Genomic DNA, 23,770 nt, shown 5'->3' with positions numbered 1-23,770 from the left:
GTAAATTAAAAGGACATATGAACACCATAAATAAATTCATGTACAATTTCGCACTTTCGCTTTGAATAAGGCTCTGCACTTGGTCGTAGAAATCTACCGGGATTTTATGGTTTTCCACGGCCAGCAGAAAACAGACATTACTTTTTACTTTGGCCCTGTATGGCCCAATGAAGATCTCGTATTTATTCGCACACATATATATATCTTGTAATTTGAGATTAAACCACTCACTAGCGGATGCTCACACTGGGCTTTGTTCGTAGCGAAATGCGTGTAAAACGCCATATAAAAATAGCCTGGTTATTAGTAAATACGTCAATGGTAGCGATTACATCAAAGTCAGGGATTGGTGAAGCGTACTTGGCTGGATTGACTGACTAGTCAGTCGTCGTAAGATTAGTATTAGATTCATTGAGATTGTTGCTATTTATACCGTAAAGTTTTCATTCTTAAAGGTGAGGTCAAGTTGTAGCAAGACTTGACCTAACTTGGCCCTATTCTCCGACTGAATATCACTTAATTGCTATCACTTCTCCGATCATCGAACAGCAACTCAGTTGAGTTTTCTGATGCCAGTCCTAGCTTACGAATTCTAACTCAAACTAGCAATTTTATGTCACCTTTTGTGTCAGCTAGTACCAATAGTTTTTGTATGAATAACTAACAGGCCCACACGTGCACTTTTGCGACGAATACCAGACACACACGTCATCTTTACTTTACAAAATGCCGCAAAACGAGGAATAGGCATCGCACACCATCCATTGTTTGTATCCCATAATCATTAACCAAGCGTAAACGCCCCCTCGCTCAAGCGTATACTAAAGGTAAACAGGTGATAATCCGGGAGGGTAGGATTTTTTAATGTAAAGTTTTAACATCGCTAGATGCTGGAACGTGGTAAAGTCAAAAAGTTTGAAGAGAATTGAATTACAACATATCATTATTTTTACGATATATATAGTTTGAATCGCCTTGCCAATGAGCGTTTCATTATACGCCATCGTTTTGTGTATGCACATTTTTATACAATTAGTCACTAGGTGTCATCATTGTAGCACTAAGAAATTGGATTTGCGGTACATGCTTGATAATGCCATTGATCTGATCAGGAAATGAAAAGTTCGTTAACTGCTGCCAGTTGTATGTTAAAGCGAGGCATAGATGAATAAGTGGAGGCTTTTTCGCAACATCCGGTTATAGGTAGAGTAGAATGCATCGTTTCAAAGGCTAAATTCCAACACTTCGATATCATCAGTGGTTCTTTTTCACGACAGTAGCAATGTCTTTTAACACTCATTGTACAATCCTCCCTTGTATAATGATTTATTTTTGTACGTGCTATTTTTTGTATTAGCACATTTGGTATGACATGATTTTGCCGACGAATATTCTTTAAAATTAGTTTGTAATTTACTTTGAAAACATGGTGCATCGAACAGTTGATTCAATTTCATGTGTAAATAAAGGGCTGAGTAGTAACTCAATACAGCCTATTTATCTTAACTAGTAAGGTGTAACATACACGTTTTCTCAGCTACCGTAAACTTGGGTTTGGTCTACGGCTTGACTCTCAAGAAATCGAATTTATGGTCTCTAACCTATAATATCATCATCGATAGATAAGTACGCAACAACGATGGTTTTAACATCGTAGGATGTTCCCAGTTGCTGAATTTAATATAAAGTCATTTCTCCGTCAAATCACATCAAGATTTACTAACATTTTCTCACTATTATAACTACCGCATATAAAATATGTTTGTTATATGACGTGACGTGATTCCGGCAATCGTGCTGTACCAGCTTTAGACACTACGCCATTATAGGTTATTATACAATCGATATTCCCTGATTAGTATAACGGATAGGTTCGTAATACATGTCTTAATGAAATAATCACGCTTTTGTCGGGCCTGGTTAAGATCTTTTTGTACTATAGGATTCCATGTCCGGTGTAATTGTTATGCTCTGAACTATGCGATGACACACACATATTGCGTCACACCAAGCACGCCCACGTCGTCAGCGAATCAAAACCGATAAAGGTGTCTGTGCCCATGAATACGACTGATTGTTTGAAGGACGCCTGGCACATTCGAACTACTTATAACCTGTAATTGGAGATTTCTGTTATAATTTTCTATTGAATCGGTTTCTATTGCGAGTCTTCCCAGCTGTTTTTGTTTAAAAGAACGTGTTTCGCAATGTCTTGAAGCGGATGTATGCACAAACACAATTCAGACTCGTGACGAAGCGGTCTGTGTGCCAATTCTACTGCCGATATAACGGTACTAGGGTCGTGTTAAGATATAACCGTTCTTTTGATGTTTAAAAGTAGGTAAACGTTAGTCAATTTATTGAATGGTAGCATAGTTTTATGAAAAAATGATTCAAAAACAAGAGTGATAGTGATAAACAGCAATTTAGTGTGGAAATATGATATGGATGGGATGATATGGATATGGATGATATGGAAATGGATATTTTATTATGTAAGACGACGAATTCCAGATAATTTGATTTAATTGCTGTAATGAAATGCACCTGAAAATGGAAGAGGTTGTACGAGTTCAGTATCGTAACGGTACGCAGATCAGAATTAAATGTCTGGCATTTGAAAGCTTATGGCAACATTACGCTATGCTTGCTAATTGATAAAGGAAAGGTTATTTAATTTACGAGTATACCGTTATGTTTAAGTCGGACTGTGACTTTGGAAGCGTGTTATTAAATGTAATTCCAAGGTGCGGTAATTGATTTAACCTCAGAACAATACTTCAGTTATTCAAGCTGAGCTGAGTTTAGACCACGAGAATTTAATCAGAAACTATAAAATAAACTATTTTCCGGTATGATTAACGAGTATGTCATTGTGTTCTCGCTTATATTCATGTATTATCACAATGCTCAAAAGGTTTAACCGAAAACTATATCGGAATATAGTAATATTATCGCAACTAATTTTGAAAAATAGCTTATTTTATCCCCAAATACCATAAGCACGCTTTCCGGGTTATGAAGCTTTTCTCCTTAAGTCATTTCGGTGTTTTCGATCAATATGAATCCACATTTTTGTAGCATAAATGGGAAAAAACGTGTGTATCTTATTGTCAACAAGGTCTTGGTCGTTTCACCAAACAAATTAAGGAAATGTTTTCACAAATAAGACCCATGTTGATGAGTCATGTTCACTTAGTCATGTTTACGGATTTACAACGATATTATGTTTGTCTAGCAAAGGCTACGCTTTGGGATTTGTTTTTCGGCTCCGGAGTATAAATATTTGTAATACTGTTAAAAACATGTGTACAAAAGAGTACAAAAAAACAATCATTTTTGCGTATAATGCAACGTACGGCATCTTTGCAAAAGTCATACCGCAGATTGACTGTCTAATAAAATTACATCAAAACTAATATGACTCGATGTATGAATCATTCTCGACATATAACGATTCAGATTGTGATAAATTTACTTCTGTTTTAGATTTTAATCTATTTTATTTTGTAAATTGAATTACGAAATTTGACAACATGGTGAGTTAAAATAATATTTATTGCAAATTCTTCAAGCAAAGTAATCAATTCAAACGTTAATCAATTCATACATTTTACTTGACGAATTAATGTCATCACTCTTAGGTCTTCTAACGTGTCACACTTGGGCTGGCTTTTACACGAGTTTCATTGATGATTAATTTTATCTCAATTGGCTACATATTTAACATATTCTAACATTCTGTTTTCAGAGCTACCACACCGATAAAGGCGAAAAAGTGAGTCACAAAATTAGTTACGATTTTTGTTGATGTTCCGGTGCTCAAAAGGTTCTGTGTGTGATATAATCTCAGTGAAACAAATGCACAATACATTGCAGGTCTGAAACAACCCCGAGTATATGGGCCATTTCAATGGCCTTTTCCTTTAAAGGCAAATTGTGCAGCCATATAGACAGCATAGATGCTACTTTGGTATGCGATCTCATTTTAATTATATGATAATGTTGGTATGCGATTGAGATAACGTTAAGCAAGTGAGATCGAGATCGCATACTAAAGTGGAACTTGCAGTATTGCTCTGCCAAAATATCGATAACGTTTTTCTCTAAAACTTATATATGTATATTATATCAATTCATCATTTTAATTACAGCATGAAAATGCAAAATTCAAATGCTTCGACCACCTTCGATTTTGGGTTGGAAATGCAAAACAGGTTTGTACATCAAAAGTGTATTTTTAAGCAAATAATTCCAATTTCTGTCTTTTTCTAACTTTTATATTATTAACGTTATGTTATAGGCTGCTGATTTCTATTGCATGCACATGGGTTTCAAACCGTTTGCCTACAAAGGATTGGAAACAGGAACCAGGGATGTTGTTTCACACGTGGTGAAGTAAGTATAGAACGTTAATAGTTCATTCAACATGATAATGTAGGAAGGCATGTGCTTCTTTCAATCTGCAGAATTTGCAAAATCATTCTATCTATAATATTAATATTTTAATTCAGACAAAATGACATTATCTTTGTATTTGTTTCGCCGCTGAATCCCGGAAACGAGGTCATGGGGTCATATCTTTCAAAACACGGTGACGGAGTGAAGGATATCGCTTTCACCGTAGAAAATTGTGAAATATTAGTTCAGGTTTGTACTGTTTTTACATCGTAATCAGTTGCCTTTTTTTTGAACAGAAATAAAATATTTTGACAACCGAACAATATTAGAGAAATAATATATGAGTATGTTCATTGATACCGGCAGATTATAAGAAAGTTTTAAATTGGGTGAATCTATGTTTTCTGGAATTCGTATTAACGTATTTTAGAAATCAGGTTTGAATGAATGATTTTTTTATAAGTAAATTAATAGTATCTTGTGATTTTTATGTTTATAAATAGAGGAATAATGCGCACTTAAGCTTTCATAAAATGGTCAAAAATTATCATCCAGTGTAACTAACATACACTGCGGTGGTTTAAAATTGCTGCAAAGAACGTTGCAAATATTCACGTACGCAATGTTTAGAAATTCCAAGAAGTCTTTATCTGAGTCGGTTTCAAATTCCAATAATGAGATCGTGTTTCGGGAGTTGATTGTGTTTAAAGTAAGATTGCGAAATTCTATTGAAATGTGGAAATGAAAGCTTGAAATCTCAATCCCAGGGCTATGAAGTCGGAGTTATGCATGTTTTCACCGGAGTGGGTGCTGAAATAGCATTTTCAAATCGACCGGAGTCGGAGTCAAAATTTTGAATTTCCCCGAATCGGAAGTCGAACTATTTGTTGGTTATAAATAAAAAATGCCGAAATTTTCATCAGAAAAAGAAAATCAGTTTATTAATTGCTCTTAACAGTCTATTAAAAAAGGCTTGCATGCGCAATAGTTTCCGTTATCAAAATTTGAGTTTGGAGATGGAGTAGGAGTTAAAATTTTTCTTAATCCGTATACGGGAGTCAAACCCGGAATATTCAAATCTGGGGTCGGGAGTCAATTGTAAATTTTTTCAGACTCCTCAGTCTTTATTTTTAAAGCTTCAATCTGAGCAAGGCTCTGTTCGAGTATCCACTAAAAACAACACTTAGATAATTTCATTTCTAACCGTATTCATATTGAAGTAGTTTGACTAGCTATTTACTCTTTTTAGAAAGCAAAAGAGAGAGGAGCAATAATCGTCAAAGACTTGTGGGAAGAGTCAGATGAAAACGGCACAGTTAAAATGGCAACTGTTCAAACGTACGGCGATACAACACACACTTTTATAGAACGAAGTAACTTCAACGGACTATTTTTACCCGGGTTCAAAGCACCTCTATTCAAACCGGAAATCTACGACAACCTGTGAGTGATTCTGAGATATTTTGTAGCACATCATTGTTCCAAATTAGGCTATAGACAAGTAGGGACGCTGTTGGCAAATTTTTGATTTATTTCATTTGCCACATCCAGACAGTAACCATAGCACTATTTTCATTTTCTTCTCTGAATATTATCTAGAGATATGCAAATTTGTTGCGAATAGTCACAAAAAATATGCGACGATTGCATTATGAGAATTACTCTTGCTATCACAGTATATCCTCTTATATATATATTTTTAAATATATTCAGGCCAGAACCGAATCTTAGATTCATTGATCACGTGGTAGGTAATCAACCAGAGAATGAAATGACTCCAATGGCAGATTGGTAAGTTTGTTTTGCTTGTGAAAACAGATTTTGTTACGTCACAACAGACATTGCAGATGCGTGTTAATAGTCACTGAAGTCCTGTTTTGCGGTTATGAGGACCCCGAAAACTGTAATGTAATTTTTGCTCTTGCATGAAACCAGGCTGTGGGGTCGAGAAAAATTCACAATCGACTCCTGTTTAAAAAAAATTGGACTCTGACTTCACAGAACTAACAAAATCACCGTTCGATAATAAAACTTTTGTGTATGCAAGCTTTTTTTTTTAGGAGACTGTTAAGAACTCCTAATAAACCTTGCTTTTTAGAATTCTGTAAGAAATTTCGACTAATATTATCTACTTTACTATTACCACTGAAAACATGTAATTTCGACTCCAGGCGCCGCGGACTTCAAAACTCCGACTCCGGGTAGTTTGAAACCCTGGCTCTGACTCCAGTAAAAATTGTGCTAAACTTTAATACCACACTTACGCTAAACAGGACAAGCGAAAAAATAATACTAGAAAATTGCAGTAGTCAATTGGTTGCATTTAGAAGTCCATGATATAGTCCATGTACATGATATAGTCATCGTTTTCTTGCATTAAACGCAACCGGATCAAATAGGAAAGATAGAGAGATAGTCTCGGATAACCCTAATTGATAGTAGGGGTGCAAATTTATTGAGAAAAATCCGCTATACTGTTAGTTAAAGTCTGTGCCAACATGAAGCTACTCCTATTTTTTCACCAGGTACGTTAAAAATCTTCTCTTCCATCGATTCTGGTCGATAGACGATTCTATGCTTCACACGCAATACAGTTCCCTGAACTCTGTCGTCGTTACCAACCACGAAGAAACCATCAAAATGCCGTTGAACGAACCATCGTTTGGAAAAAGAAAAAGTCAAATCAAAGAGTATTGCGAATACAACGGGGGAGCTGGAGTCCAACATATAGCAATGAACACGCCGGATGTCATTACTGCGGTGAGAATATACGATTAAGTTAAAAAAAAAAAAACTAACTGAAAATGCCGAATTTGATGTGCCATCAAACTGAGTAAAACAGAAAAATGAAAGTACTGTAAAATGAGTTAACAATGGTGACAGCACATTTGCACCCACGTATATTTGCACCCCTAAACTGCACATTTGCACCTGCATACTTTTGCACTCACCGGCATTTGCACCCGCACGGACATTTCCACCCATAGATTTTAGCACCCGCATGTGTTGCACCCATGTACATTTGCACCTACGAACATTTGCACCCATGTACGTTTGCACCCATGTACATTTGCACCCACGGACATTTACACTCATGAACATTTGCACCTATTCATGTATGGGTGCAATGCAATTGTTCATGGGTGCAAATGTCCGTAGGTGAAAAATGGTGCAGGTGCAATTGTCTTGTGTGCAATTTACGGGTGCAAACATAATGGAGCCGTGAACAACATATAGATGTCCAAATAGGCGATGCGTAAGTAAAGCAAGATCTTTCCTATTGGAAAAGAAAAATTCAAAGTTTGGGTAATCCGTAAATAAACAGGGTATTTCGCACATATTCTAGACCAGGGTGGTCCAAGGTTGATGGCCTCGCGGGCCACACTATTATTTTTGATGTTTTCGCGGGCCACAAGAGTGTCACTTATAAATAACTGCAGATTGATTGAATATCGAATTTTACCAAATTTGAAATACAGGAGGGTAATTACTAAATTTTCTGACAACATTTTTTATAATACCGTTTGGGCTGATTGCGAAAATCCACCCAGCAGAAATTATATTGTTCGGCCATAACATTAATATTTAGTTATCAGGCATAGCCAACCTAAGCTAATAGAATCTGCATTCGATTTTTAGTTATTTATGAAGCCTATTTTGCTAGCATATATTCCCGGCCCAAAAGATAGAAAGCCAGTTAACAATTTAGACTCTAGTCAAGCACATTATTCAACTTTGCTGGTTGCCTCATCTAGCAACAACACTAGTCAATTCAAAGACAATAATTAGTGAAGTAACAATGGGTCAAAATATTTTTCTGGTTATTATTATGACGAAACAACACCAAATTTTGTTTTGTTCGATTTTTTGTTTCCCCTCCCGCAATTGCAACGCGGGCAATAGATAATGAAGCCGCGGGCCACATGGGGCTCGCGGGCCTGGGTTTGGACCACCCTGTTCTAGACTCTAGAGCAGTGTTTCCCAACCTTTTTTAGTCGCGGACTATTTTCTCACCAGGGAAAATCTTTGCGGACTCATTGTGCGTTAATTGTAAACCCGAATTGTGTGTGAAGAAGCAATAAAATCAAAAACGACAGAATTTTACCGGAGTCAGTTTATAATCCACATTTATAAATTTCAATGAGAACCATAGCGAGGGTGCTCTATCATTGAGACATCGAAAACTGCTCGCTCTGGCAAACTCGGAATATATTATGTGATCACTGGCGACGATTCGCCGAGAAAAATTATAGGAAGGAATTTGCAGCTAAAATTTTCAAATAAATTCACTCTGATTATTATCTGTCGTATCTGCCGCGTTAGCTGTTGAATATTTTAACCAGCCCTACTCGCTAATTATTGACTCGATTAATTTTATGTGAATAAACTTGCCTTTTGTGTTTTATGTAAATACCAACGTAAATCGTAACTTGGCTGGTACTTAAGTCTGGTAAAAACGTTTCCGCCCCGCAATGAATTTGGCGACACTAAAAAGTTCAGTGACCTACATGAAATATACTACTACATAACTTTTATGCGCATAAACTTGCTATTTATGTTTTATGTAAATACTAACGTAAACTTGGCTGGTACTTAAGTCTGGTAAAAACGTTTTTGCCTCGCAATGAATTTCGCGACACTGAAAAGGTCAGTTACCTACATTAAATATACTACTACATAACTTCTAAAACGGTGTGGCTCGTTGAGGACTCATTCAAACGCTCTGCGGACTCATTTGGGACCGCGGACTCGGATTGGGAAACACTGCTCTAGAGAGAATATAACTTTTGTTAAAAGATACCTGAATTCTGAAACTTTTGATACAATATGTAAGGCTCAGTTTTTGAGTCACACTGCATAAATGCATGACTGAAAACACAACACACAAACAGTCGCTGCAAAAATCTAAGTTCCTATTGCTTGGTATAAGTCTCCATTATTTTGTAACAATCAAAATGACATTGTATCAGTTTTTATCAGTAGGCCTATGCAATTGAAAAATCCAACAAAAAAATAATAATAATTTATTAATTTAATTCCAGGTTCGAAATATGAAAGCTCGTGGATTAGAATTTTTATCAGTACCGGATACTTACTATAAGCAATTGAGACAAAATTTGAAAAACGCGAAGATCACTGTGGAAGAAGATCTTGATATTATTCAGGTATGCTTGATCATTACAGTTTTTCATATTTATACAAAACTCACCAATACCGCTGATCAGATGGTATTATTAAATATCATATTGAATTTATGTATGTAAAACACGGTATTGACCCCGACTCCGGATCGTAAAATTTCGACTCAGACTCGAGCTTCGAACTTTAAGAAAATCAAATTTTGGTAAGAGAAGCATTGGCCAATGCAAGCCTCTGTTAATAGACTGTTAAGAAGTTTAGTAAACTTGATGCCTTTCGAGTTTCCGAAGAAAATTTTGACTTTTATTATCATCATTAAAAATATCATCAACTCCGAAGAATTCAAAATATTGACTCCCGACTATGAAAATTCCGACTACGGCTCCGACTCAAACATGCCAAACTCCAACTCCACAGCCCTGGGTACACTATGATTCTGATTATATTTGACTTGTGTCCTGATTTCAAAAAAATGCCATTTGAAAAATGTGATGGAGCATTCATTTTCTTCCCTCATTTTATTATTATCATATTGTATCGCAGGAATTACGTATTCTTGTCGACTTTGACGAAAACGGCTACTTGCTGCAACTATTCAGCAAACCAGTTCAGGATCGCCCAACTCTCTTTATGGAAGTTATTCAACGTCACAACCACTCGGTAAGCATTCACTAATACCTTATGTAGCATTGCTTAAAGCAGGTTCTCGATCAAAGAGAAAGAGAGAGATAGAACTAAAAAAATACTTCAATAAAGCAGATTGCCTCAATGGATACGTAAATGTACTGGAGATCGTTTTCTACGTGGACCAACCAATAACTTCAAATAATCAGTAGTTATCAATGCTAATGTCTTATAGAAGATAATAAAATGTAGTTATTTAAGTTTCATTTGTAATCTCTTAGGCTCCTTTGTTAGGTCCCACATTTTACAGGTTTTGGTAAAAAGTCCATGCTTCCGAAAACAAATACCTTGCTAACTAATCCCATACCCGACATGTACTGGTAACCGGACGAGAGGCCGTGGTTCGCCATATGATTAAACCGTCTTATCGGCGTTCCCTCTCCCCGTGATAAATATTAAATCCTATTCTATCAATTGCGTCACCACACGGGTTTTTTATCTTTATTCCTCCGAGCACTACTCAGCGAACGGCACTGAATGCGTACCGGTACTTTGATGTACGACACTCTTGTATTTTTTTTATTTTAACATATTATATATATTCCACTTCAGGGATTCGGCGCTGGAAATTTCAAATCCCTTTTTGAAGCCATTGAACTGGACCAAGAAGCAAGAGGAAATTTAACAGTGGTAGAAAATGCCTGATCCAGCCCGATATTGTCTCACAAAAATAAAGTAATTTCAAACGCTTTAGCAATAAAGATTGGGTAATTAATAAACAACTTCTCTAAAAACAATGTAGATTTTTATGAAGATATTACTTTTTTAATATTTTAAAATTAGGCAAAACGGTATTTAATTGACAATAGACTACGCAACATTCGTTTTATAGCTGGTTCCGTAAAATAGTTACTATTATAAGTCATAATTATGTCTTATTAGACGTAGTTCAAAAGAGTTTGCGTACTCGTTTTTATAATATTATAACGCATTGCCCTGTACGCCGTTTTGCCACATACACAGTTATCTTTAATGTGAGTTGTATGCTTGATTATCTTGTACGTAACGGTGGACTTAAACTAGTTTTGTTAATCTGGTAAACCACTTATAATTAGGTATTCATGCAAATGCTATTACCTTCAAAATATTAAGAGCATTATTGTCGTTTCTCATAACGGAACATTATTTTTAATGGAACTTCATTGTTGTCATCCAGTGTCATGTATGTATGTTGAGTCTTTATTTGTTTTGTGACTTTTTATACCATTCATTTGTACTTCACATACCGATTTTGAGAAGTTTTAAAACTTTGCAACTTGTAAATTATTGTTTTATCTGTAGCATTGTGAAATGAGGGTTTTGTAAATTTAATATTAGCCTTTTGCATAGTAGTTTTTTGCAATAAACTTTGTCAAACTTACTACGTGTCATTTCCAATTTTAAGTTTTCACTGGTTGCGTTTATGCTGAACACCTACACTTTACATTTCCCTTGGCCAATCGCAGGCCAAGTTAAAGATTGGTATAAGCAAATATGATTTATATATGTATTCGAAAACTTAGTTTTGTGTTTCTCGTATGGTCCGCCTTGGCTCTACACTTTAATATTTTTCAATTCTAATTAATGATCTACTTCCTATCGAGGCAGAGCTGAAGTCTTCATTCCACGGAGTTTAGATTTACCGTTGGTATTTGGAGATCTATTATTTCCGTTAGTACGTTTACGCATTAAACACATTAATTAGTATAAAGTAAACTGTACGCCGTATGATCCTTACACAACTGGATTCAAATACCGGTAGTTGATTGCATATACATTCACACAGCGCCGCAAACAATATTTAATACCTAAGTTTCGTTTAGCTTTGGTTAATATAATTTAATTACAAAATGAGTGGGATATTTGTCTTCAGTACTTTAATATGATGTCATAAACGGCTTTTCATCTTTGTCGTCATCAATCTGAATGAATCGTTCTTTCTCAATGAGATAGGAAATCCATCCATCGCTGGATACATCACTACTATCGTTACAACTGCACTCAAATATCTTCAATTTTGAAATATCAGACGCCAGGGTAGCTTGATGTTCAAACTAACGCATTAATTTGTTAATGTTTCAATAAAATTTCATAAATATTACACAAATTATGATATATACTCCGAACCTATACGCCCAACGAAATTTCGGCATAAATTGAATTTGTTGTATTTCATTAGGTCTAACATAAGCAGATTCTAAACGTTTCCTGTCTATTTTAATCGGTGCAGTTGTTCGCATGAAACTTCAGTCGTTGCACTTATCGTATTTCCGTTCGTCCTACATAGACGTTGATTACCGTTGGGAAGAAGATTATTAATGAAGTACAATTTTCCTCGTATGTTCCTTACGTTTATTACATTTCATTCAAATAATATAGACAGTCTCTTCGCCTGAGTTACGGTTTTTAATTTATCAACGTTTGACATAATCAGGCGTGCGTATAAAGGATAAGTGATATAAAGATATATATTACGTCTAGGAACCATGGCATATTATAGGAGCAGACAACCCGCAAGTATGTTTTTTTGCCACAACAATCATTGTTGCAAGAATGTTGGTTTGCGCGAAAGCAATTTCGCGAGAATGCAGTTTTGTCGGTCCCGACCGGAATGTTAGTCGTTGGTCCCGACTTGCGGGTTTCTGTGATAACATTTTCGCGCAAATGACATAAACCCATGTTTGACCTGGTAGGATTACCGGTAGAATAGCAGGTGTAAGAACGACGAGTTATTTTTTGAATTGAGTTTCATTTGTTTATTTCTTTGTTTCTAACAGTATGTAAAAAAAAGTATACTATGAGTGATATCAGTTCCACAAAATCAAGTTATGAGAGCCTGGAAGACGAGAGAGCTCAACTCATTGATTTATCCGATCTGTTACCAGATGGTTTGAGCGTGAAAAAACACAACAAACGATGGGGCATCCTGAGCATAATATGTTTGATAATGTTTATGGAAATTTTCAATGTGGGTATCTTTGGTTACATAAATGATGTGGTATCAGAATACTTTCATAAAGATCCGGGTGTGGTCGATTTACTGTCCGATTTCTATCATATAACAAGAGGGCTTTTTGGTTTTGCTCTTGGTATTGTCGCAGAGCATATTAATTTACGACTGCTGTCAATGATGGGCTTTGTTACTGCATTTACTGGTGCGATAATGGTATCAACAGGCATTTTCTCTCGCTCCAATTTTGCTATGGTAGCCATTGGTCAAATGCTCAACGGGATGGGAGCTGCTATATCAATTCCATCGACGCAAATGATGTCTAATAACTGGTTTCCAGAAAACGAACGAGCTACAGCAACCTCATTCGTCTGGGTTAGTCGTACGTCAGCTCGACTTGTGTCGAACATAGTTGCTACACAAACCTTTCAATATACACAGAGTGATAACTTTAATTCTTCAAAACCGATAACAATTACAGTAGATGAAACATTGATGACAGTTTTTAGAACTACGTTTCTGTGCATCTATTTTACTATTGCTTCCGTGGCGCTCATTTTCTTCGCTTGGACGCAATTTTATGTTACAGACTACCCACCAGGACACGTTGAAAGTACAACCTCGACAAATACATCAAGTTTTGACCCGCTCAAAGACTTTAAGAAAACATGGGAAGTTATTAAGGAACCTACTTTCATGCTGATGTTCGTTGAGTACATTTTATTTCTGGGAGGAGCACCTTTCATCTGTATTCTGTCATCATCAGTCGTTTTGCAATCTTTTCCAGAGAAGACAGACAAATCGCTGTCAATGATGCTCTGTGTTGCTTACAGTGCGGGATGGGTGACTGTCATAATAGCAGGACGAGTTTTGGATAGAATCAAAAGAAAACACAATGTTTTAATAGTGAGTATCATTGTCTCAGTTTTTGGAGACGCCCTTTGTTCGTATGGACTCTACTTTCACAACTATTATTATGTATTCGCCGGATATGTCATAAATTCAAGTTTTAGAGACGTTATGTACCTTTGTGTTGTTCACGCAAACGTTTGCAAAATGGCACGCGATGAACCAGTTGCCAGAATTCGGGTTTTTCTTCTCCTTACATTAACACGGGCAGTGACACCATTGCATGCTCTTTTTGTGAGATTTATACTTAATTACGCTGGAGCGCCTGTTTCAGTACTTTATCCCGTACTACTGGAAATTTCCCTAGGAATTCTGCATGTAAATCGCCAGGAATGAGCAAACGCCATTACAGCTTCATAGTTTTCAGCGCTATAGATTATCAACTTAATGAAAATTGTATAATCTGATCCCAAACAAGTCTATTTTCTTGTTATCAGAAATTTTGTGTCTTTTAATACAAATTATTAAGATCACTGCAGAGGCATCGGACTCCGCTTTTTGAAACATACGAATCAAGATTTCAGGCACAAGATAACGCGAGGAGACACTTTGCTCTAAATCAGACCGCGTTTTATTCGTGACTCGCCAAGGCACGAATAAAATAATAAAAAAATGCTAACATATCAGTGATAAAAAATGATAAAACCGGCCTTAAATTAATTTAACAATACCTAAACTATTATAATATACCGTCAGGGTCGCGAGGGCTCATATTCAAATTGTTAGTTTCGGGCTGGTATGGTAATTTTCCAAACTCCTAATCTTGGACGCATGTCTGCACCGCTGTGAACCATTATTCAGCTATTGGCTCTGACATCGTTTATGACATAACAATGCAACTGATATGTTAATTTGTCGCTACGTCTGGTCTCTTTCGGAAGTTTATCTGCAGACTGTTTTAGGGGTTATGCGAGAACTAGATGCTACTTTGTATTTTATTAGTTTCTCGCCCACAATACCGTTAAGAGAACAAAATCTTTCAGACTTGAAATAAAAGCCTAGAAATCTGAAATAACAATGGGGGAGTGTAAAAGTGCCTTAATGAGGTTGAAAGTTGATTGAAAAATAGAACACTGTCAGGGTGGGATTCCCTCCAAACTCTTTGGAACCGTAAAAAAAATTTACCGCATCATCCTAAACGTTTATGGTAATTCATATGCGTGTTTTTGCACTCTAATTTCATAAAATCGAGAGCCATAAAAAGTCCCTGATAGAAGTGCTTCATAAGTAAAGCCTGAAACTACACCAACAGAAGCCTAAAAGATTTGTTTCAGAAGTTTCTTATAGATACAAACATTGATCATATATCTGTGACCCACTCTCTTCTGTTCCGCGATAAAATCATAATTTTTGACCCATTCATTGAAAAAGGTTCGCCATCCCTGCTCTAGATCAATTATATGCGGAAGGACAGATTTACATTTTTGGAAGAAATTTTGACAATGGGCTCGATGTGGGTTCTGTCATTTGAGATTAATATAAATAAACTATATATACACTATTCGCTTTGCCACTACCAAACGTCTGTCAACAAACAAGATTGTTATTTTTTGCGCAAACATTTGCAAACAGAAGAGCAAAAATAATAATATTGAACAGTGTAAAATCAATATGGTTATTTTTAGCGATACATATTGATATTTTTAATTTCACTCTTTTCTTTTTAATAAACGGGTTTAATAACGTTTTGAGTAAGAAATTGGGTGATTGAGTTGGTTAATTCTTAATATGGCAAAATGTGAAGGATAGAAAGGATTTCTGCTTCGAGACAAGAATTTGAAGACTTGGTTCGAGAGTTTATTAAAATAAAATTGTAAACATTTGATAGTTTAATAGAAAAATGAGGAATTTGAAAATTTCACCATTTGTTGGTAAAAAGTTTGAGGTCGGAACTAGTGCAAATAATGTACGAGCTTTCTTACGAGGGCTGCATCACTGACAGCCTACAAAAAGGGTTTCGTTGCCATGCTTCATATGTTTTATTAATATTAATTCGGGGCATACAAATAAATATTAAGAGTTTGGATAGTGAGGGAGCCCAAGAAACTCTCAGAGGTAAGGTCTCTCTAAAAGTAGCTTAATAAGTTAAGTACAAACAACTAACAACAAAAGGGTTTTAACGGCACTCTCAATAAATTCGTACAGGGGTCAAAAAATACTTGGTTGGTCAAGAATCATCTTCTGTGCTTCGCATCTTGCAAAGATGGCAACTTTGTTCCCCGGGATACTTAACCATGATGGCGCATAGGATAAAAGAAATTGTAAAGCATATTGAAGCTACCAACATCATTATTCTTGAGTTTCCATAATAGGCAATTATGGGCCCACTTATCAATGCATAAGCAATGTTCCCTGCATACATCTGGCAAGCAAGTATCGCACAATCGATCCCGTATCCTCGCCTTGTATTCCCTGGACTTTTTGTCACATACTGTAAGTTGAAATGAAACATTAATGTGAAGTATATACAGTATCTGAATTGCCGAGTAAAAGTTGGTAAATACGTTCAACGTTAGACCCACATATCGTAGATCAAGCAGGTTTTCCTGGCAGTTTCTTTGACTGTGTTAGGCAAGGCATAGTCTAAACTTTAGACTCAAAAGTTTCCTAGTCGGAACCGGGGTGACTTATCCAAATTGGTTTTCGAAGTCACAGGTTCATATTTTCAAAGCGGGAGAAAAAGTCAATTTTTTTAATATTAACCAATAAGACACCAAATTATCTGAAGATATTTAACAGAATCGAATTCACGTCTTAGGCTCTATGATGAAAATATGGGTATCTTGTATTTGGAGTCGGATTTTTTTTTGCCCTGCAATCGGTATACGGAGGAGTACATATTTTTGGCAACTCGGATTCTGAACTACAGTCTCTTTTGGCATTTCCCAGGACTTATTCGCCCTGGTTCATAAATTCCTATATTGTCCTGTTAAACCATTTTATGTTTATGTTAAGGTTTGTTATACCAGTACAAATTATGACGTTTACCCAAGCACGAAAAAGGGCAGCAATTGATTTAAAAATTAAGCGCCCTCTTGTGATGTTATCCGATTTCTCACGCCGAATTTTTATCAGAAATGGCAATTTTGTTCCATTAAAGCTTGTCGAAATCGTACGTTTAATCACCTTTTCATCTCGATGATATTTTCCAACTAAAATGAATGGGAGAGTGTGAGCAGCGCCAACAGTAATTCCAATGGTCCAACTCGAAAGATACATAACGTAGTCATACGGGAATACAAACATTGCAGCCGCGGAAATAGCTGTCACTAATTGAGCTCCGGAATAAACGACACGTTGGGATATCTTGGAGAAGATGTCAAAGTATTCTAAAGTCACTGGAAATAATATAAATATAGATTAGTATCAGGTAGAGACTATAAATCGTCATGAATCAAAAATACACGAGTTTAAAAAAATTAGAAGTTGACCAATCCCCCAAAAACAAAACCCATAAATTTCCTAATTACTTCTACCAGAATGAAAACAATTTATTTAACCCTAGAATTTCTGTTTTGGGGACGCTTTGCACGAAAGTTATGTTCTCTCTAGACTAGAATATGTCCCAAATGACCTGGATTTTGTTTTATGGGGGTTACCCTTTATTTGCTGTACATTATTCGCTTAATACTAAATAATACTTAATAATCTTACTATATAACAAATCTACATTGTAATATAATGTTTTACGGGAATTCACATTTTAGCTTTAATAATATTGAACACAACAACAGGATATATCAAAAACTTGCCAGAAAATAAAAGCATTGACAGAGCATACATTGTCAAACCCCAACATCCTGCATGAACTCCATCGTTGTACAATTTGAACTCCGTGGAATTTACGGGGGCCTGTACCAACAAGATTTACATCATAATAATACAAACTTTAATAAAAAAAATAAATTCAGTCTGCAATCGTACTTGAATTTAGTTCAACGTGGAAAAGTCATACAGAAATCAAGAAAGAAATATGAATCCGATTGTTTTCCATTACTTTCTAGGTTTACTTTACGAGCATAACTAGAGCAGAACGTTCTTAAAAAATGTACCTTCACCAATGTAAAAACGTTTGTACGGCATTATGAGATGGTATTTATCAATATAGAATTTTAGGCCCTGGCTCTTTCAAGGCAACTAATGGCCTTTGTACGGAAAGTACGATTTCTTGTTCACAGTGAATAAATGAACATCTTTTATATTTTCCAAATAACTGAAGACATACCGTAGCATTTCCTCCATAGACCACGTTTCCAAATATATTTGTGTACCAGAGTAGTAAAACTTCGATTCCCGTATAGCTGGATAATAAGGACAAACACAGATAACGTAGTTCAGCAGGCATAGTGAAAATCGAAGACCACAGCTTTCCTATAGAGGCCGATGTTTCTTCATTATCTGCTCAAGTGGAGAAATTATTTGAGATGTCACCAAAGCGAAAATGAAAAGAATCCGGAATTTATGGATTTTCGTACTCTATATTACCTAATTGATCACTGCTTTTTGACCTAATTAAATGATGAAAAGATGTCGTACAGTTCAACTACTGAATATTTAAAAATTATTTAAGAGAAAATCCTGGTTTTCCCCACCGACAGCAAACGATTCTGTCAAAACGATTCACGAGCCCACTTTGTTCCCAATAAGTTGGAGCTGAAATTCGGCAGTTCATAAGACCATTTTCGTCAAATGCTTTTTTCATAATATAGATTCCTATACCAGCAACTATATATATCATACAAGGGCTGTGCTCGTCTAATAGGAATCGTGAATATCACGCACCAATATAGAGGTTATGAGTTATCAAACATATCTACCGCTCTTTGGCTTTTCTCCCAACTTGTGAAGTGGTACATTGTTATCGCGTTCATTTTTCATTTCTGCAACTAGTGAAGTCTTTTCAGTGTCACATCTCGTCAAACTCCGCTCTTTTATGCTGAATAAGGTCATAGCCGCAGAACCAAGATAAATTGTGACTGCAAATATGTACACCACCTTGGTTTGGAATTCAACAGTAAAATATTGGAATACGTCTCTCCACTTGATGCCATCAACTATGAATCCGAGTGATCCCCCAAGTCCTGGAAATATACGAGTAATAAATGATTGTATGGGCGAGTGTTACATCATGCCCTTGGAAATAAAAGACCTGAATAAAAGTCTTTCGTACCACTTTACCAATATTGTGGGAACATTGCATTATTAAGAAATCGACTCCCACTTTAGGTCGGTGGAGTCGAAGTTTGGCATGTCTTAACTGTAGTGCGAGTCTTATTTCCAAACTCCCGGAGTCGAGATTCCGAATTTACCGGAATCGAAGTCAGGATTCCAGATTATTGATGATGTGATAAAACGTAAAGGAGGTCAGAATTTTCCCAAGTAACTAAATAAAGCAATGAATTTACAGAGCGTTCAAGAAAGATTGATTTTTGTGAGTTTGGAGTTGAAGTCGAAACCTGGAATCGGATTCGATGGGAAATTTCCTCTGATATCACACCCGTGCCCCAGTTGCCGGTTTCATCTCAATGGCATGTTCCACAAATAACGATATTCAAATACAAATTTAGATATTCATCCGTATTCAAGATAGGAACTAATCTCACCCATAAAAAAAATTTGAATTGTAAAAGCTCGTTGTTGGTCAAGATCACTACAAACATCAAGTGTGTATGCGTGAAGAATTCCCTCAAGCTGATCAACGCAAAAGTCCATCACTTGTGAACCAATTACCCCGAATACTATTCCTATTATTCGCAGTTCCCTTACGGAATCGGTAAACAACAATGCTGCAAAAATAATTGAACGTGTTTATATTATTGGTGGAGGAACCCAAAAAAGTTTTCTTGGAAGTATTTGAACATGTTCCATGTTATAGGCCGTTTCGGGTAAAAATAAAAGGTAAGTAATGACGAAACACAAACTTGAAATTGCTGTGTAGTTTCTTTGAGTATTGACCAGAGCTCTCGCAACGAGTTGTCAGAGAAGATATATTTAAGTGAACATGATGGTATAATAATAATAATATTTATGAGCACACAACATTTGAGAAACATTATTGGACACGTAGTGGACATAACGATCGTTTCAATATTATGTTGTTGTTGTTGTTCTTTGACACGTTTTTAAAAGTCGCTTTTCTCTTCGAATACTGGACCAATTGCTTTGAAATTTTCAGTGGTTGAAGAAGGCTATTACTTTTTTTTTCGCTATGACGTCATCAAAATTATGTGACTCTACGTGTCCACATATTTGAGCATAGCTCTCTTGTTATACCAATGGTTTACTGGGAAGAGTTTCTTATAATCACAAAAGGTGAATTTTTGATTCCCGTGACGTACTGTTATCAGGTTATAACAAGGATGTGCAAATTACGGCCCGCGGGCCAAATCCGGCCCGTTGGATAATTAAATTTTGCCCGCCCGATGCTCAAATAGCTCAAGAAATTTGTTGAGATTGCGATTAATTTTAGTTTTGGCATGAGGCCTATTGTTTACCATTTTTGCTTTTGCAACACTCTAAGTATTGATCATAAAATGTAACTTTTTGCGTCACATTTCCATGGCCCGCCAGTCTAGATAGGCGAAATTTTTGGCCCGCGGTCCAAAAACCTTGGTTGGCACACGCCTGGGTTATAACAATTTCCTCACACACACGAAACAGCAAGTCACCGCACACGACAATACATGAAATCAAAAAATTGATAAGCATAAGCATAACAATTAGCCTGGCAAAAAATAAAATATCGATTTGAAAGTCTGTATTTGTTTACGCATAGAAATTGTTTTAGTCACGAAAAGATGGGTTGAAAATATAATTGATATTTGACCGAATTGAAATATTTCTACGCGCACACATACTGTGAATGTGAAGGGTCTTGTAGCCTATCACTGAAGTATCCCTCCACTGTCATAACCGTACCGAAATCTATCAAAACATTACGAAAATAATGTGTCTACCTAAGTCTTTGCTGAATATCAGTAACGTCAGTGCCACAATGGTTATTATAACAAAAAAGACAACAAAAGGCCTCCGTCTGCCCCATCTCGATTTACATCTATCGCTTAAACTTCCGAAAACGGGTCCAAGAAGAAGACCTGCTGTGGGACTACAAAGCCAAATATAGCTGTATAAGTGCTCCGGAACACCTGGAAATTTAAAGAATAGAATTTAGTCAGAAATTATCAACAATTTTCTGTTTCATCATGCTCAAAATGTTGTTCCCGTGAATATAAATGGCTTACCAAGTTGTAACAGCACTGGGGTGACTAGCACTACTTCTACGGCATAAAGAAAGTCCCGCCCGCTCATGATGGCTGCGTGCAGCCATAGTTGACCCCATGGCCGCCGAATGGGAATACTTTCAACTGTAGTACATGATTTGCTGCTGTCGCCTGCAAAGAATTGTTTTCATGTTAGAACGAAATCGTATTTGTTCTGTAGTAAATTACCTTTTTTTGGAGTACAGAATGCAATAGACAGGTTTCATTTAATAGGATATAAACAAATAAGTAGACTCGATGTAGACTACCGGTAACGGTACCGCCTGGTCGTTCGTTTTCAGTTGGTAACCACTTGCCAGAATCCATGTAGCAATTTCAGACTCGACAGCTATAATAACTTTACTAGCTATATGCTTTTCAGAAAGTATACTCGAAGCTTCAGGCGCAAGTCGCCTATCAAGTTTCTCATTACGTGGCCTTGATAATATCAAACGTGATTATCTATTGAGCACTGGTCTCAGCTGCTTCTGAATATGGTATCACACCAAGGTGTTGTATAGCGGATGACGCAGCAATCCAAAGTTACAAATAAATTATCTGAATCTGAACCCGATAATGGTATCATGAAAACGGGTAAAGAATACTGTTCTGCTAATTTGCACAAGATTCTTATGCAGAACAGTCATACCAAAAACGCTCAAACAAAAAAAGAAAATTCAACTAGCTCATACCTGTACTCATACTTTATTGTAAACTTATTGGAGTAATCTTCTCTTGCAGTGAATATTTTGATCTGATTGCAATAACACTCCTTGCGACTGATAACCGTGTCTTATATAAATATGCTCTGTGCTAAAGAAAAAGTAAATACAATGAAGACAGCGTAGGGTTTTGGTTTTTATTAATTCTGAAAAAACGTCTTGTTTTAAAACAAGTACTTGTTTTAAATCATTTTTTTTCAGTATTTTTTATTGAAATACCCCTCGCAACGCCGTGGAACTACGCCAAAACGTTGGTTCTGTGAGATACACGCGCTTCTGGAATAATAATTCCCAAACGTAAGTAAAAACTCTTGCTTTTTGACTTTCACTTCTGTCGGGTACATTTATCGCCAAATTTGTACCTACACCAAAGTCATAAGATTTTAAAATGGCTGTATTATTTGATCTTTGGGTATCAAATAGATTAAAGAAAAATTCGAAACCATTCGAAACGCCACAAATATCGATGACTTGCCCATACACGCCTCAAGCTGTAGACAATGCGTCCGCAAACGTGGTTGGCGCAAGAATGCGCAACCGATGAGCCATTACGACGATTACGTGAACCACTTTGTGACGAAACCATCTTGCAAAATACAGCCAAATAAACGAGTTTGTATACCATTGAAATACTCTATCCCTTTAACCTCAAAAACAAATGATACTACTTTAAATTAACCGAACGTAATATTGCCTTTGAGGCTATGAAATGAGGTTTCATAATTCTGTTTGTAAACTAAATTTTCCCTAGCATTTATTATGAGCAATATGAAAATCTGACTTTATATAGTAGGTATGCCTTCTATTTTTATCTGCCTGTTTTGGCTTGCCCTGACCAATTTTTTTTCCTGCAAAATGTGGCAGAGCATGTCTTTGCCCCCGTAAAGCAACGACCAACGCTTGGCTGAATTATTTGTGTTCGTTGCTGTAATTACTTAAGAAATAAAATAAAAACACGGTAGGCCAGTGTTCGAGGATGAGTGATCACGAAGTACGTTTTTGAAGTCGAACTACGATATTGAAATATTTTATAAGTAATAGGATGACATTATTCAGCTGTGAGATCGTGCAGCGTGTCAAAACGTCGACTTTAAATGTTGTTGTTTTTTCGAGAACAAAAATAAAAGTTTTCTTTTTACAGTGGTTCGGGCTCCGTAAATGCATTTATACCTACGCAATCACGTTTCTAGCTTGTAAAATCCCAAAAGATTTAGTGAAGAAAACGTTTGCCCCTGGTAGGGTTATCCTTAACGTTTTCATTTAGCGTTGTATGCGAATAGTTTTTTCCAATTCCGATGAATCGTAATTTAAAAAGTGCGCAAAACTTGCGACGGGTTCATAGTTTTACCACCACACACGCTAGTCTCTGCTCACGTCACTGGGGATAATATGCGCTGGACTATGTATGGCATTTCGAGCTTTCTGTTTCCTCCAGGTGCGACAGCCGGAGACAAGACCCTCAACTAGGTCTCCAACTTGATATTGGCTCGTTAAAGCGCTCCTGTCGTATCTGTCTTCCTTTCAATCCCTATGGCAATTCCGCGAGGCAGATCAACATCTAAGTAGGGTTGGGCATTTCGAATCGAATTATAAACTATTCGAATCGGTTCAGAGCAAAATTTCGAATCGTCGCCATCTTTGGTCGTTTTTTATTGTGTGTGAACGCTCAGCAATCCGTCTGAGTGATGTATCTTACGTTTTCAGTAATTCATTTGTTGACACTACCA

General features: G+C 36.4%; 2 protein-coding genes across 2 annotated transcripts; one reads left to right on the top strand and one right to left on the bottom strand.

Moving 5' to 3' along the window:
- Positions 1–2,857: 2,857 nt before the first annotated feature.
- On the top strand, positions 2,858–11,584 carry LOC120347528 (4-hydroxyphenylpyruvate dioxygenase-like). The gene is made up of 11 exons (XM_039417549.2): positions 2,858–3,539; positions 3,752–3,778; positions 4,155–4,217; positions 4,304–4,398; positions 4,515–4,650; positions 5,651–5,844; positions 6,115–6,192; positions 6,927–7,161; positions 9,444–9,566; positions 10,084–10,200; positions 10,777–11,584. Exons 1-11 carry the CDS (start codon positions 3,537–3,539, stop codon positions 10,867–10,869), a joined length of 1,164 nt encoding a protein of 387 aa, XP_039273483.2. The 5' UTR covers positions 2,858–3,536; the 3' UTR covers positions 10,870–11,584.
- Positions 11,585–15,855: 4,271 nt separating this feature from the next.
- On the bottom strand, positions 15,856–22,153 carry LOC120348356 (membrane-associated transporter protein-like). Its single transcript, XM_039418475.2, has 9 exons — positions 22,014–22,153; positions 21,304–21,453; positions 21,019–21,207; positions 19,666–19,848; positions 18,880–19,143; positions 18,288–18,460; positions 17,815–17,914; positions 17,189–17,400; positions 15,856–16,493 (listed from the first exon to the last, which is right to left on the bottom strand). The coding sequence occupies exons 1-9, from the start codon at positions 22,021–22,023 to the stop codon at positions 16,230–16,232; spliced, it is 1,545 nt and encodes a 514-aa protein (XP_039274409.2). The 5' UTR covers positions 22,024–22,153; the 3' UTR covers positions 15,856–16,229.
- Between the last annotated feature and the right edge of the window lie 1,617 nt (positions 22,154–23,770).

The sequence above is a fragment of the Styela clava genome, chromosome 1 (assembly GCF_964204865.1).
Source record: "Styela clava chromosome 1, kaStyClav1.hap1.2, whole genome shotgun sequence".
Taxonomy (NCBI): domain Eukaryota; kingdom Metazoa; phylum Chordata; class Ascidiacea; order Stolidobranchia; family Styelidae; genus Styela; species Styela clava.
The sequence above is the reverse complement of the archived record's forward strand: the minus strand, read 5'-3'. Positions and strand labels throughout refer to the sequence as shown.